We start from the raw sequence: 16,301 nt of genomic DNA, 5'->3' as shown, positions 1-16,301 counted from the left end.
TCTTGACATCCCTTGTATTTGGCATACCATTCTTCACGGTTACACATGGTCTCATGGGATGATTTCTTTAATCAATTAAAATAGTTGGGGGTTGTAAACCAATAGAGTAATTAGTATGTACACTTTGAAGACTTAGTAATGTACTTCTTCCTAACATTATTGTTATAGATATCCAACATCACAAGCTTTCCTACTCTTTTTTTAAAAACAGCAAATATAGTTTCTTCCATACTTACAAGTCATCTGAATTTTTGAGGTGTTCATTTATGTTAATTCCGATATTGTGATATAAGTCCAACATTACAAGCTTTCCTACTCTTTTATTAAAAACCACAATATCTCATCATGTACGTATCCTTTAATCAATTTCTTGATATCCCTTGTGTTTGGCATACCATTCTTCAAGGTTACACGTGGTCTCATAGGTCATTTCTTTAATCAATTAAGATTAGTTGGGGGTTTTAGCTCTTTTAAAAAACAACAATATCCTTTAATCAATTTCTTTATATCCCTGATGTTGGCATACCATTCTTCAAGGTTACACGTGGTCTCATAGGCCATTTCTTTAATCAATTAAAAATAGTTAGGGACTTTTAAACCAATAGTGCACTTAAAAATAGTTAGCGATGTACTCGATGCTATCAACTGTCCATATTGTGATAAATGCCCAATATTGTGAGCTTTTCTTTTTTATTAAAAACAGCAATTTCATTCCCTTCATACTTGGTTATCTACATTTTAGGAAGAAAACAAAACAGTTTTGCGCATGCCTATCTTGGCAAATTTTAACAGAGAACTATATGACCAACTCTCAAAAAACATCAATCACAATCACAGCTCCTTATCCTAACTCTAATGACGGTGTGAACCAACAAACAGTAGTCGTGCTTGCAAGCACCAAATTTCTTAACAATGCATTTGTCACCATCCCCGGACTAAGTAAACATTTCTACAGGAGACATAAACAGCAAAGAGCGCCTCATCAGATAGATTAATGCCCAATATTGTGATAAATGCCCAATATTGTGAGCTTTTCTTTTTTATTAAAAACAGCAATTTCATTCCCTTCATACTTGGTTATCTACATTTTAGAAAGAAAACAAAACAGTTTTGCGCCTGCCTATCTTGGCAAATTTTAACAGAGGACTATATGACTAACTCTCAATAAACATAAATCACAATCACAGCTACTTATCCTAACTCTAATGACGGTGTGAACCAACAAATCGTAATCGTGTAAGCACCAAATTTCTTAACAATGCATTTGTCACCATCCCCAAACTAAGTAATGACGGTGTGAACTAACAAATCGTAGTCGTGCAAGCACCAAATTTCTTAACAATGCATTTGTCACCATCCCAGAACTAAGTAAGCATTTCTACAGGAGATATAAACAGCAAAGAGCGCCACATCAGATAGATTATTATCACAGTATAATTCCCCATCCTCCATCGAGCAGGTAGCAAGCAGGTAATAAAAGTTTTAACAATACGATTTCATAATAGTCTCCATTCTCATTACAGACAAAAATTTAAAAACAAACCAGGATCCTGGCCCATACAGTTCTAATTCATAAAGAAACAAAAGACAAAACTGAAATATTGTTCTCCATCAACATTGATACCACTCAAAATCATTAATTAAACACCCGCTCACTTATTACTTCTTCTTTGCAGCAGCTTTGGTAACCTTAGCACCACTAGGTTCTTTCTTCTCTACAGCTTTGATGACACCGACTGCAACAGTTTGTCTCATGTCACGAACAGCAAAACGACCAAGAGGAGGATACTCAGCAAAAGACTCAACAGTCATCGGCTTTGTTGGAATCATCTTCACATATCCAGCATCACCATTTTTCAAAAACTTGGGCTCCTTCTCAATCTCCTTACCAGACCTTCTGTCAATCTTGGTGAGAATCTCGGCAAACTTCACAGCAATGTGAGAAGTATGACAGTCAAGGACTGGTGCATACCCATTCCCAATCTGCCCTGGGTGATTCATAATGATAACTTGAGAGGTGAAGTTTGCGGCCTCTTTAGCTGGATCATTCTTAGAATCAGAGGCAACATATCCACGCTTGAGATCCTTAACAGCAACATTCTTAACATTGAAGCCAACATTGTCTCCTGGAAGAGCTTCCAGAAGAGCTTCATGATGCATCTCAACGGACTTCACCTCAGTGGTCAGGCCAGTGGGAGCAAATGTCACAACCATACCAGGTTTGATGATGCCTGTCTCTACTCTACCCACAGGAACAGTTCCAATGCCTCCAATCTTGTAAACGTCTTGGAGTGGGAGGCGAAGAGGTTTATCAGACGGTCTTTTAGGTTCAGAGATCATGTCCAAGGCATCCAAAAGAGTAGGACCCTTATACCAATCAAGGTTGGATGACCTCTCAATCATGTTGTCTCCTTCAAATCCTGAGATTGGCACAAAGGGAATCTTCTCTGGATTATAACCAACCTTCTTTAAGTAGGTTGAAACCTCCTTTGTGATTTCATCATAGCGTGCCTTGGAGTACTTGGGAGTGGTCGCATCCATCTACACAGAAAAAATCAACTTCCATAAGTAAACATAATCATAAATGACAATACTTCCTACCTACTGGCAATGCATCAATAAAATATGTGTACGTGTATGAACTTGAATATGTATATAAGTACACAAATGTAAATACTTCCTACTTACTGCTGCCTTGTTGGCAGTATCACAAAACAATATGGACATGCACATATGCAGTTAGTTAACTACATAATCAAGCACAATGTGTAAGACCAATAATGCTGCCAGTATTGAAATTCTTTATGCAGTACTCTAGCCATTATGAAGTCTTATATATGATCACCAGCTTTATGTGCTAAAACCAAAGTGATGATAATCATAAATGGCAATACTTCCTACTTACTACCAACTTGATGGCATCAATAACACTATACATACGTATACATGTGCAGTCAATTAACTACATCAAGCATAATAGATAGTTGTATTAACAATGCAGCAAGGGTTGAAACTCTTTATGAAGTGGTCTAGCCATTAGGAAGTCTAACATGCAATCACAAGCTTTATCACTTAAAGCAAACAATACATTACCTTGTTACAACAGCAGATCATTTGCTTGACACCAAGAGTAAAAGCCAATAGAGCATGCTCACGAGTTTGACCATCCTTTGAAATACCGGCCTCAAAGCCTCCGGTGGTGGAATCAATGATCAAGACTGCACAATCAGCCTGCATATCACACGAAATTCAAGTTAAGTGAGCGTCTCTTCCCTGTTGCAGGAGGAAAAATGCAATTTATTAAAGTCTTTTAAATCTGATACAGGACAATTCTGAAATATATTAGATGAACCCATCTATCACGGCAACAATTCACGTTACATCTAGACCAACATGACCCTTAAGGTTCAAAACTACAATATTGGAACGGACTATAATCTCCTAGAACAATTCACCTAACCAAATATATATTTAGTACTTTATAAGCTCCATACAGTTCAATCTAAGAAATATAACGCCTTCAAGATATGGTACTGGAAAAGCTTTAAGTTCCTTCAATATACCTGAGAGGTACCAGTGATCATGTTCTTGATGAAATCACGATGTCCAGGAGCATCAATAACAGTACAGTAGTACTTGGTAGTTTCGAACTTCCACAGAGCAATATCAATAGTGATACCACGTTCACGCTCGGCCTTAAGCTTATCAAGTACCCATGCATATTTGAAGGACCTCTTGTTCATTTCAGCGGCTTCCTTCTCGAACCTCTCAATCACACGCTTGTCAATCCCTCCCAACTTGTATATGAGGTGACCAGTAGTGGTGGATTTCCCAGAGTCGACATGTCCAATAACCACAATGTTGATATGGGTCTTCTCCTTTCCCATGACTGCGAAAAGGTACGATAACAGAAGATAATACAAGTTAATCTACCAGAAAAGGTCATAGTACGCAAATAATATCAGAGCCAAGTTACTCACTGATAAATCCTAGATTGTGTATAAAGAATCGTGTTCGAAAGATGTAAAAAGCTTATGGAAGCACAATAGGGATTTGAAACTCTGGATGTTCAGCAAAGCAGAATTGAGGCAAAGTGGAAAAACTAGGAAGAGAACTAGTGCTTCGTAAAACATTAACAAACATTCGAAAGTAGAAAAACGTGCTAACGGATCTAGTGAGATAAGTCAGAGATGCAAAAAACAAAAACACGGATACCGCCGAAGCGAAGGGGACAAGTTTTTACAACCACGACCATATATATACAGAAAAAGGTCCAAATGCGAAACTTTCCACAGCAAACACACACACACCTCACAAACTCAGAAAAGATCGAAGAGTTAAAAGTGGCCATTAAAAGCAGCAAGAGATCCATCCAGCAAAAGTAGAATCGAGGCCGAAACGGAGTCTCTGACAGTCAGAAGACTGTGTCAGAAGAAGCATTCAGAGAAGAGGCAGAAAGAGAGAGAGAGAGAGAGAGAGAGAGAGAGAGAAGAAGAAGAAGAAGAAGAAGAACTCACCTGATGCAAGGAGAACAAACAAAGGCAAGATCTGAAAGGGGAAGCTGTATTTCCTTTCCTTTCCTTGGCAGCAACGGCAGAGAAGAAGAAGAAGAAGAAGAAGAAGAAGAAAGGGAGATGAGAAGGAGCTCAGCGAAGGCTCAGAACGTTATAAACCTCTACTCAAACCCTAATCCCTTCGCCGCTCCTCTCCGCCGTTGGATCTTATCGCACGGTCAAGATTGCATCTCCGCTTTTCGACTCATCCACACCGTTGGCACGCTCCGTGGATTGGACGGCTCAGATGCGGCCACATTTCCTACACGTTGTTATATTACTGCCTTGGAAATATGAGCATTCTGATTTCGTTGGGCATCATCATCCATCCCATCCCGGTCGGTGTTTAGTGGTCGGCTGCTGGTGTGTGGATTGATTCCTACCATTCCATTCATTAGTTTTACGTTTGGTCGTACAATAACAACAATATTATTGTATATTACCGTTATGTGTTCTTGGCCCTTGCTTTGACGCATGCGTGTTGATTCCTCCCCCCCCCCGGCAAGTTTTCTACTCGTTCTTCCTCATTATTTAATTGAGATTTGTTTCTTCATTTTTACTTGATCTCTTCTTCCATTTCCTTCTTGAACATTTTTGGCAAGTTGCATCAAGAATGCTCATGTTGGCTTTGGTTGGGTCATCCCAACCCATTAGTTTTAAGATCTTAATTAATGTGGTTTCAACTCACTTTCATTTTCAATACTCCTAGTGAGAAATGAAACTACTGGGCATTCAACATGGTTTCAGCCTTGTCAATCCCAATTCCAAAAAGAGGTTGAATCCATTATTTGGTTGCCCGCATAGCATTGCCTTCTCTTGTCATAGTGGTGTCATGCTCGCTTCACTTCATCCCAAACATTGATGATGTCATTGCCTTTGTTTTCATTGGCAAAGCATTTCAAATTTCACTCGATCCCTCTAATTTACTTCCTTCAAGAAAAGCAAAACCTTGTTCTGCCATAACGACTCTCGGTCAAACATTGAGGGTTGAGGAAACATCACTCAAACTCATTAAAAACCAACATTCCACTAAATCAATTAGGTCCTAGTTGACATCCTTGTTGTGTCGTCAAAGGAAAACTCTATGAGCAAAGCTCGTTTAAATTCCCCAAAAGTAACTGAATTATCTATGATTCCACAATCTCTGTGTGCAAACACATATTTACCACGTGACCAAATTTAGAATATTTCTTCACCACGAGGCCCCCCTTTATGTAGCATTTTGCTCTTGTTAAGTTCTAGGAACTTTGAGATGTTCCTCTCTTCAACTTCCTCCATATAAGGGGAGAAGAAAAAAAAGAGAACGGGATAGAATAGACACATAATTAACAGTTGGCAACAGTTTAGTTTGAACCAAACTGAACCACAAAACCGCCGCTTAATGACTTAAAGGTTTAAATGGTTCGGTTCAGGTTCAAGTTTTTTTTAACGGTTCAGTTTGGTTCGGTTTCAACTATTAGAAACCGCGGGTAAAATGGTTAGAAATGCAGTTTAATGGTTTTTTATTTTTTTTAAATTTAAAAAAAATAAAATAAATCTTTTTAAATATTCTTTTCATTGTTAAGCCTAATTCTCATATTTTAGGAAAATATTAGAATTTTGAAAATTTAAAATTTAAAATAATGAAAATTCTAAAATTTATATTCTGACCTAAGTTGAAAATTGAAACCGAACCCTAAACCACGATGTTAACGGTTGAACAGTTTGGGTTTGTTATAACGGTTTGGTTTAAACAGTTTCGGTTCAAATGGTTCCGTGGTTTGGTTCGGTTCAAGTTTCAAAAAATTTAAACCCTTGCCGATTGTTACACATAATGGATCAACCCATTATGAGGTCCACTTCCTCCTAGCATTTTGAATTGGCCCTGCATTAGTAATGTTACACTCCTAATTTATAACTATTAGCTTAAAGAGATGTCGTATATTTGTTGGATATCTCACAAATGATGCTCCGATTTAGAGATATATTGGGGACTTCGTATAAAAAGCATGGCAATATAATATATATATTCCCACACACAGAACCTAACATTGTATTGGGGTATGTAAAGAATTGGATGGATTCTATGCAGGGAAAGAATTGTGCATGTGTGTGGAGAGAGAGAGAGAGAGAACTCGAGATTACAAAAAACAAAAAACTGTATTACAGAAAAACAAGAACGATCGAGAGAAACAAAGAAAAGGAGAAGGTGCTTATGTAGTCACCTTCTCTCTAGATTCTTTCACTAGAGGCACCTCTTGGGAAAGAGGTCGAGTCTTAACTAGTTAAAGAATATGTCATAGGATATTAACTTCTATGGCGGGCTTACACCGTGTCATCCCAGACTTGTAAAGAAGATTGAGGATATAGTGCCTCTGAGAAAGCATGGTACCGTCAGGAGTCCGAATTACTTCTATTCCTAAAAAGTAATGAAGTTCCTCCATGTCTTTCATTTCGAATAGACTAGAGAGGAGCTTCTTTATGTGCTAGATATCTACTAAATGCTCTCCTCCTATGACCAAGTCATCCACATAAATGATGATAAATAGTTGTCCTCTAGAGTCATTCCGAATGAACAGAGAGTTGTCAGACTCAGACATTTGAAAACCGATTTGATGAAGATATTGGGTTATCTTCGAATGCCATGCTCTCGGTGCCTGCTTGAGACCGTAGAGAGACTTCTTGAGTCGGCAGACAAAAGTGGATGTGTACCTGACACAAATTTGGGTGGTTGCACCATGTACACCTCCTCGTCTAACTTGCTTGTAGGAAGGTGTTCTTTATGTCCATTTGGTAGAGGTGCCACCGTTTTGATGTTGCAAGCTCGATCATGGTTTGAATTGTAATCATCTTTGCCATCGGGGCAAAGGTCTCTTCATAATCTACACCGTGTTTCTGTACGTAGCCCTTGGCCACAAGTCGGGCCTTGTACCAATTGATAGTGCCATTGGCGTTGTGTTTCACTTTGAATATCCATCGGTATCCAATTGCTTTTTGGTGGTGTGAAGAAGGGACGAGATCCCATCTCTCGTTATCGGAGAGTGCTTGCATCTCCTCATTCATCGTTTCAACCCATTTGGGGTCCTTCGCAGCTTCATGTTGAGAATCAAGGTTAACCTAACATTGTGTGTGAACCCACCCTTTGAGGCATCTATGAGCACTCAAAGGTCAAGAGTCATACCACTCTCTACACAATAACTATGTGTCGTAGAATCATATTCTATGACACATAACTAATGAGTTTCATATTCCTCATGACTAATGGGTCTCCACATTCCCCAAGAGAGTGGTTGGTGTAGTTAGTTAATGAAGAGAGAGGGTGACTATATAAAGCACCGTCCTCCTACTTCATACTAAGTTGGTTGTGACTCCTTGTAATGCTATATTTTGTATTTGCTATTCTACTTGTGAATATACATAATCTTCTTCTTGAGTATTCTATTTTTTCATTCTATCTAATCTATCTTGTGTTTTCTCCTCTCTCCTTTCTCATCTCTTTTCTCTCACACATAACACACATCTCTTCCGCTACACAAGAATCATACCTGATTCTTTACATGGTATCAGAGCAGTTTGGTAGCTCAATCTAGCCCATTCGGGTGTGTTGTGTTCTACGTTGACGTTTGAGAAGAACTTGTCCATTGCTATCGTAGTGCGACTACATAGATCGTGTTCGAGAGAGAAGGAAAAGAAGAAAGAAAGCTTTATCAACATAATGAATACTCAAATGGGGAGCGCTCTCCCTAGTGAGAAGTTGGATCAAAACAACTTTGCATCTTGGGAGTACAAGATGCACCAATACCTTGTCGGCCAAGGCTATTGGAGCTACATCAAAGGAGGACAAGAAAATCGACCCGACCCGAAAGATGCCGAATACTCAACATGGGAGCAAGCCGCGAGTCAAGTAATGTATTGCTTGGCGACATCTGTTCACGACCACATGCTCGGCTACATTTGAGAAGTCGAGACGCCGAAGGAAGAAGCGTGGGAGAATCTACGAAAGACTTTCGCTGCCAACACAACCTCAAGAAAGCTTCAACTCCGCAAGAGTTGAACAACATCCAACAAAGGGATATGTCCATCACGAGCTACACCATGAAGATCAAGGAGCTTTGTGACTCGCTCGTCTCAATAAGCATCAATGTGGAGATGACATGGTGCAAATATGCCTTGACGGCCTTGCACCATGGTTCGGCACGATGAGGACTGTCGTACTAGCACAGGAGAATCTGCCCTCCTTCTTCGATCTTCAATCCATGTTGTTGGTCGGAGAAAACCATGTTCAAACAAGGAGCAACGCCTCAGAAGGACACCTTCTTTACTGACACTCGAACGGAGGAAGAGGACGCGGTCGTGCAAGAACAGGCCGATTCGGCCAAGGACGAGGCAGACGAGGTTCGACATACGAAAATAACTCCCAATTTCGGCAACAAGACGGAAGCCATTGAGGAACCTTCGGAAGAAGGGGGAGCTTCCATTCCGGTCCGAGCTGACAAAACTCGGTCGAATGCGGATATTGCGGAAAAATCGGTCACCACGAAGAAGAGTGTCGTAAGAAGATACGCGAGTCGGCTTCCACTAGCTGACAACTCACCAATTACGCCACCAACTCCGACTATGACAATCGTGGCAAAAATTTCATGATGAGACATAGAGCAAATTCTATGTCAGCTTCTACTTCGAATAACGCATCTAGTCTGGAAGACGTATGGTTTGTCGACTCCGGTGCATCGAACCATATGACGTCTCATCAAGAATGGTTCCGAGAACTTTGAGAGCTGGACCGACCCGGCTATGTCAAAACCGGAGATGACACTACGCATCCGATTCGACACATCGGCAATGTCCCATTTGGCAAAGAAGGTAGCCAAACTTTTATTAAGAATGTCTTGCATGTACCAACCATTACGAAGAATTTGGTCTCCGTCGGCCAAATTGTTGAGAAAGGGATGCAAGTACGATTTAATCAAGGTAGTTGCTTCATCGAAAAAGAGGGCCGACTCATCGCTCTCATTCTCGACTCGCACAAGATGAAATCGGCCATGTTCGCAAAGGGCACGAAAACCGATTCCGACATAGAGTTATGGCACAAGCAGATTGACCATATCAACCTCCAAAAGCTCAAGGCAAAGCAATCGAAAGGAGTCGTCATCGGGCTCCCGACATTCAAGGAGAAAGAGATTGAAGGCATCTATGCTGCTTGCCAATTCTGCAAGCATCATCGTCACCCATTTCCGAAGGAGCGGAATGTGAGCAAAGGCGTACTCGATGTAATCCATTCTGATGTATGGGGACCGGCTCAAACGACCACATTCGGTAGATGCCGATACTACGTGACCTTTATCGAAGACTTCTCTAGACACACCTGGATCTACCCCATGTGGTAAAAGAGCGAAGTGTACGAACACTTCCAAAAGTTTAAGAATGAAGTCGAGAAAGCCACGGGCCGACATGTAGGATGTCTTTGGTTGGATGGAAGAAAAGAGTACTTCTCCGACGAATTTTCGGCTTTTCTTTGGAGAGAAGGAATCAAGCGGTAGCTTTCGTGTCGACACATACCGCAAGAAAATGGAGTAGTCGAACAAAAGAATTAGCACATTCTCGAAGTAGCACGAGCTATGCTTAACGAGAAGCACATGCCGAAGTCGTACTGTGCAGAATCCTCCAACACAACCGTCTATCTCATGAATCAGTGTACGACATTGGGTGTGCATGAACTTACTCCACACAACAAGTTTTTCGGGAAGAAGCCGGATCTATCACATGTTCGGATATTCGGCTCCATTGTATACGTGCACATCCCTGACGAGAAGTGACAAAAGCTTGATCCGAAGTCGGAGAAATGTATCCTCGTAGGATACTCACTGGAGCAAAAGGGGTATAAGTGCTATAACCCCTCGACTCGAAAAGCTTGAGTAAGTCGAGACGTCATTTTCGACGAGTCCACATCTTGGTACGCACCAAAGACAACTTTGACTCCGACTCCGCTCGACCCGAAATCCGCCAAAATAGAGATAGAAGCCGAAGATAGGCTCACGCGCATGTTTGAAGAAAGCCCAATTACAACAAGGCTTAGTGGGCCACAAGAGCCTCCGAGCGATCAAAGAACATCTCGGCCGAGTTCGAAGCTGGACAAAGGGAAGGCGAAAATGCCAGAGTATGAAGACGATCACTTTGATGGCAACGAATCGACACACTCCCTTGATAGTGAGTTCGAAGGCCTTGACATCTGGACAAATAGAGCGAAGAAAGCCTTAGTATCTGCAAACTAGAAGCTCCGCCGATCCACCCGTTGTAGTGAAGATTTCTGGTTTTGGTGTGAAACCGGGATGGAATGGGCAAGTCAGCAATGTTCAACATGTGCACATGTATAGTAGGAAAATGATGTATAGAATAAGGGGGAGAATTTATCCTACATTGTAACGTCCCTCCCTCCTTGGGCTATAAAAGGAAGGGAGGGATCTCTTGTGAAGGGGTTGCCTATTTTGAGTGACAGAGGTATACCCCTTAGGTCGAGGGTTTGTATTTCGGTTTTAGGGTTTCGTTTAGGGTTTTACTATTCTTCTTCTTCTTCATACCATTTCGGGTTTAGGGTTTCTTCTTCATCATCTTCTTTACTTTACTTATCCGGTTAGGGTTCCATATAGTGTTTTCGCTCGGCCTATGCGGCCATGGTTGTAAAGCGTTTGGTGTTTCTGAATATAACTCGTTTGTGTATCTTGCCTCCATCCATTCTATGTTTATGTCCTATTCTTTCTCCCCCCCCTCGAGTTAAGCTTCCATTCCCCCTCTACTCCCTAGTCCAAGACCCCCGCGGTCCCGCCTAAGATCTTACACGTGTCATGAAGACATACATCTTGGCTTATCATGACATTCATCTTGGCGAACCAGGAATCGAACCCATAACCTCTTGGTTTACATATTGTACTTTAACCATTGTAATAACATATGTGAGATGTAATCATAATAATTATATGTTTAGTTATTACGAGATATTTAGAACATTCTAGATTATTCTAGAATGTTCTTGAATATTTCATGATTATATTTATTATTATTATTATTCATAAATATCTAAAATATTCTAGAACATTCTAGAATACTCCATAAGGGCCTATAAATAAGAGTCCATACACTCATCACAACTCATTCGGTTCAACACCAGTCTTTAGCCCTTAGCCTACTCCTTGTAATCTTCTTTCTCATAATATAATCGCATTCCCATTTCTTATCTCTCACTTATACTTTTCTCTCTTTCGCACTCTCTCCCTCTTTCACTCTCTTTCTATCACTATCGCTATCTCTACCGCTCTCGCCATCTCTATCATTATCGTTATCTCTATCGCCATCGCTCTCTCTCTCTGCTTCCTACTCAAGAGTCACGACAGTTTGAACCGAATATTTCTTTTCCCTTTCTCCAATAACTCTAGCAAGCTTTCTTCTTTATCCTTCTTTCTTTTTCCCCCGCGGTTATGGAGTCGGTCAGCAAGCAAGAGTATATGCGTGTCCTTTCGGAGCTCGATATGCTCACCATTAAGTTTGTGGCATTAGAGCAAGAAAATCAAAGGCTACTCGGGGATCTTCAACAAGTCAGTACTGAGAAAGCTCATCAATATGAGGAGTTATCACAACGGGTTCATCAACTTGAGGCTACTATATTAACATTACGAGAACAAGCGGCGGGGGTTCAAAACTCCCCAAGGGAACCAAAGATTAGCCTCCCTGCCAAGTTTGATGGTACCAGATCTCTCTTTCGAGGTTTCCTGAATCAAGTTCGTTTGGTGATTCAGTTACATCCCAATCGGTATCCAACTGATGCTGCCCGTGTGGGATTAATAGGAACCTTGCTAAGCGGTACAGCGTTAGCATGGTTTGCACCACTTCTTGAGAAGAAATCACCATTACTGGAGGATTTCGAGGCATTCGTTAAGGAGTTTCAAGCTAGTTTTGGAGATACGGATAGCACTAGGACTGCAATAAACAAGATTCGAAGACTCCGACAAGGAGATCGTCCCGCTTCAGCTTATGCCGCAGATTTCCGTCTCTTGGCATGCGACATCCCTTGGGATGAGGCAGCCTTAATGGATCAATTCCGTCAGGGTTTGCGTAACGATGTCAAAGATCTTCTTCTTACTTTCCATGAAGATCCAAAGTCTCTTACTGAAGCTATTAGCCGAGCTGTGCGATGTGATAATCGCCTATTTGAGCGACGTTCTGAACGTCAACAAATGTTACGCCGCCAACCGGAACAGACATACGCTTCTATAGTCGCCACACCGCCACAAGGTTCTAGACCCGTTACGAGGGATGGTCCCACTCCGATGGAAATAGAGTCGACACAACGTCGAGGGCCCTTATCAGATGCTGAGAAACAACGACGTCGGGCGCATCGCCTATGCCTCTACTGTGGTGGTCCAGGACATATAGCTGTGAATTGTCCACATAAACCCAGGCGTCAAGTTTACCAAGTAAGTGCACATGACAACCCTACATCAAGTTCTACTATCACTTCTAATAACTTAAGTACTAAGCCTACTAGCCCATGCCATGAGAATAGATTTGATGTCTTGAGCCAATTAGAGGATGTGTTAAACGAATAAGTCCGGCCAAAATAGGAGCCATTTGGTTGGACCATCCTAGTTATGTAGAGTCAGTACCTAGTTGTGGTTCCATTTCATCAAATCAAGTTAGTAGAGTTTTTTCTGCACAAGTCGAGCTTAGCACATCTACAGGTCATCGCGCCCTAGCCTCTGCCCTCCTAGATTCCGGAGCCAATTCTTGTTTCATGGATCGCGAGTTTGCATTGACTCAAAACATCATCTTGAAAAAACTCCCAAACCCAGTAGCTGTAGGAGTCATCAATGGTCGCCCTATAGCATCAGGAGATATAGTCGAAGAGTCTGAACCAATTCGTGTAGTCCTAGGTAATTTGGCTAGTGTCATCTCATTTAACATCATTAGTAGTCCGGAGCACTCTCTAGTTCTTGGTCTTCCTTGGTTTGAGTTACATAACCCAACCATTGATTGGAGAAAAAGAACTATTGAAGAGGTCACCGTACAATCCAAGTCTCTTGAAGCTCCAACTAAGGATCTAGGATCCCCCACAATTTCAACAATCTCTATACATCAATTACGAGAGGATGGAAGAAAGGAAGACATGATGGTATTTGCGGTTTTAGCAACTCCCTCATCTAGCTCACAAGAATTGGGGGTCCAACTACCAAAGAAGTACATAGAATTCTCCGATGTGTTCGATAAGGTGAAGGCTAATAGACTACCAGAGCATCGACCATATGATTGCCCAATTGATTTGCAGCCAGGAAAAGAGCCTCCATGGGGACCAATTTATAATCTTTCGCCCACGGAGTTAGAGGTTCTTCGAGAATATATCAATGAGAACTTGGCAAATGGTTTTATCCAACATTCAAAATCTCCTGCTGGTGCACCCATCTTTTTCGTTAAGAAGAAAGATGGTACGCTTCGTATGGTCGTGGATTATCGAGGCTTGAATAAAGTGACCGTTAGAAACCGATATGCTCTCCCATTGATCTCAAGCCTTCTAGAACGCCTCAGTGAAGCAAAGTATTTCACGAAGTTAGATCTTCGAGGTGCCTACAACCTTGTTCGAATTCGTCCTGGGGATGAATGGAAGACGGCGTTCCGCACTCGCTATGGTCATTTTGAGTACACAGTGATGCCTTTTGGCCTCACGAATGCACCAGCAGTCTTCCAACATATGGCGAATGATATTTTTCGAGACTTCCTCGATATCTTCATCATTGTTTACCTGGATGATATCTTGATCTACTCAAAAACTCAAGAAGAACATGATATACATGTTCGCCAAGTTTTGCAACGGCTACGAGAGTATGGTCTCTATGCAAAATTGGAGAAGTGTAGTTTCGACCAACGTCAAGTGGAGTTTTTGGGGTACATAGTCTCTTCAAATGGCATCTCTATGGATCCATCAAAGGTTCAAACAATTTTGGATTGGCAAACACCACAGTCCGTGCGAGATGTGCAATGTTTTTTGGGGTTCGCAAACTTTTATCGCAAGTTCATCAAAGACTATTCAAAAATTGTGTTGCCCCTCACTCAACTGACGCACAAGAATCGATCATTTGTATGGAGTATAGATGCGAACTCTGCATTTGAGGGTTTAAAGCAAGCATTTACATCCGCACCAATCTTAATCCATGTCGATCCAATGAGGCGCTTTATACTTGAAGCTGATGCATCGGATTTCGCACTCGGAAGTGTACTATCCCAAATTGGTGATGATGGTGAACTGCACCCGGTGGCTTTTCACTCACGAAAATTTGAAGCCGCAGAAATCAACTATGAGATTCACGACAAAGAGCTTCTTGCCATTGTGGATTCTTTTCAACAATGGCGTCATTTTCTGGAGGGTTCTTCTCAGCAGATTATTGTCTACAATGATCATAAAAATCTAACATACTTTCAAAGTGCTCGAGTCTTGAATCGACGACAAGCTCGTTGGGCGCAGTTCTTAACTCGTTTCGATTTTGTAATTCTATATCGCCCTGGGATGCAACAAGGAAAAGCAGATGCTTTATCTAGACGTTCGTATATGGAACTTCAACCTGGAGAGGCCGCATTTGAAAGCCAAAAGCAAATCCTCTTAGGTCCTGATCGTCTACGAATAATGGCAATGCATACCATCAACACACCGGGAGATTCAAGGCTTCTTGATTCCATTCGTGAGCAGATTGCGACTGATGCGTTCGCCCAAGAGGTTTTGAGCCATATTATCCCAAATCGTGCATCTAGCTCCCAAACTCAAAATCCTCGTCTAGACTACACCCAGTTTAGTTGGCATGATGGGTTACTTTTTCGACAAACTCTCTTGTATGTGCCTGACGGTCCTTCTCGACTCAAAGTCATGCAACAATGTCATGACACACCAATGGCGGGACACTTCGGCATCCACAAGACTTTTGAGTTGATTTCTCGCCGATATTGGTGGCCACGGCTTCGCCATTTTGTTACGGATTATGTTCGTAGCTGTGATACATGTTGCCGATCAAAAAAGCCTCGACATCATCCATATGGCTTATTACAGCCAATGCCTATTCCGGAGAGCCCATGGAAATCTATTTCCTTGGACTTTATTACGGATCTTCCACCTTCCAAGGGATTTGATTCGATTCTCACGGTTGTCGATCGTTTTACGAAGATGGCACATTTCCTTCCATGCACAAAGACCATTACTAGTCAAGAGACAGCTGATTTACTCATGCGGGAGGTGTTTCGCCATCATGGTCTTCCGGATGATATTATCAGTGATCGGGGTCCCAATTCATCTCGAAATTTTGGCGGCACATGTTCAGACTCTTACATACTTCTTGTAAACTCTCTTCCGGCTACCATCCAGAGACTAATGGGCAGAGTGAGCGCACCAACCAAACAGTCGAGCAATATCTACGTTGTTTTGTTAACTATCAACAAGATGATTGGGTGGATTTACTACCTTTGGCAGAATTTGCTTATAACAACTCCGAGCATTCTTCTACTGGATATTCCCCATTTTTTGCAAACATTGGGTACCATCCTCGTTGGACGATGCTTGAACATCCTGAACTCCCAAAAAACCCAGCTGCTGAAGATCGGCTCACTCGACTCCAAGAAGTTCAGGATATGCTTTTGCATCATTTATGTGAAGCCCAAAACACTCAAAAGAAGATTGCTAACCGTCATCGCCGTGATTCATCGACTACATTTCAAGTAGGCGATCGTGTATGGCTCTTA

General features: G+C 41.6%; 1 protein-coding gene across 1 annotated transcript; it reads right to left on the bottom strand.

Annotated features, from left to right (window-relative positions):
* Positions 1-1,494: 1,494 nt before the first annotated feature.
* On the bottom strand, positions 1,495-4,641 carry LOC147855372 (elongation factor 1-alpha-like). The gene is made up of 4 exons (XM_087330176.1): positions 4,518-4,641; positions 3,564-3,889; positions 3,094-3,231; positions 1,495-2,541 (listed from the first exon to the last, which is right to left on the bottom strand). Exons 2-4 carry the CDS (start codon positions 3,885-3,887, stop codon positions 1,660-1,662), a joined length of 1,344 nt encoding a protein of 447 aa, XP_087186302.1. The 5' UTR covers positions 3,888-3,889; positions 4,518-4,641; the 3' UTR covers positions 1,495-1,659.
* Positions 4,642-16,301: the final 11,660 nt, after the last annotated feature.

Source organism: Azolla caroliniana, unplaced genomic scaffold, assembly GCF_043228905.1.
Source record: "Azolla caroliniana isolate FFs.n. ecotype wild unplaced genomic scaffold, voAzoCaro1.0.p SCAF_14, whole genome shotgun sequence".
Taxonomy (NCBI): Eukaryota; Viridiplantae; Streptophyta; class Polypodiopsida; order Salviniales; family Salviniaceae; genus Azolla; species Azolla caroliniana.
This window is presented reverse-complemented; position numbering and strand designations above follow the sequence as displayed.

What these genes read in the sequence shown, in the direction of transcription:
- LOC147855372 (XM_087330176.1), bottom strand. Translation starts at nt 3,887, where the DNA reads ATGGGAAAGGAGAAGACCCATATCAACATTGTGGTTATTGGACATGTC. An exon ending in TGATCACTGGTACCTCTCAG is followed by an intron (nt 3,232 to 3,563) that starts GTATATTGAAGG and finishes TGTGATATGCAG; the next exon opens with GCTGATTGTGCAGTCTTGAT. An exon ending in TGATCTGCTGTTGTAACAAG is followed by an intron (nt 2,542 to 3,093) that starts GTAATGTATTGT and finishes TTTTCTGTGTAG; the next exon opens with ATGGATGCGACCACTCCCAA.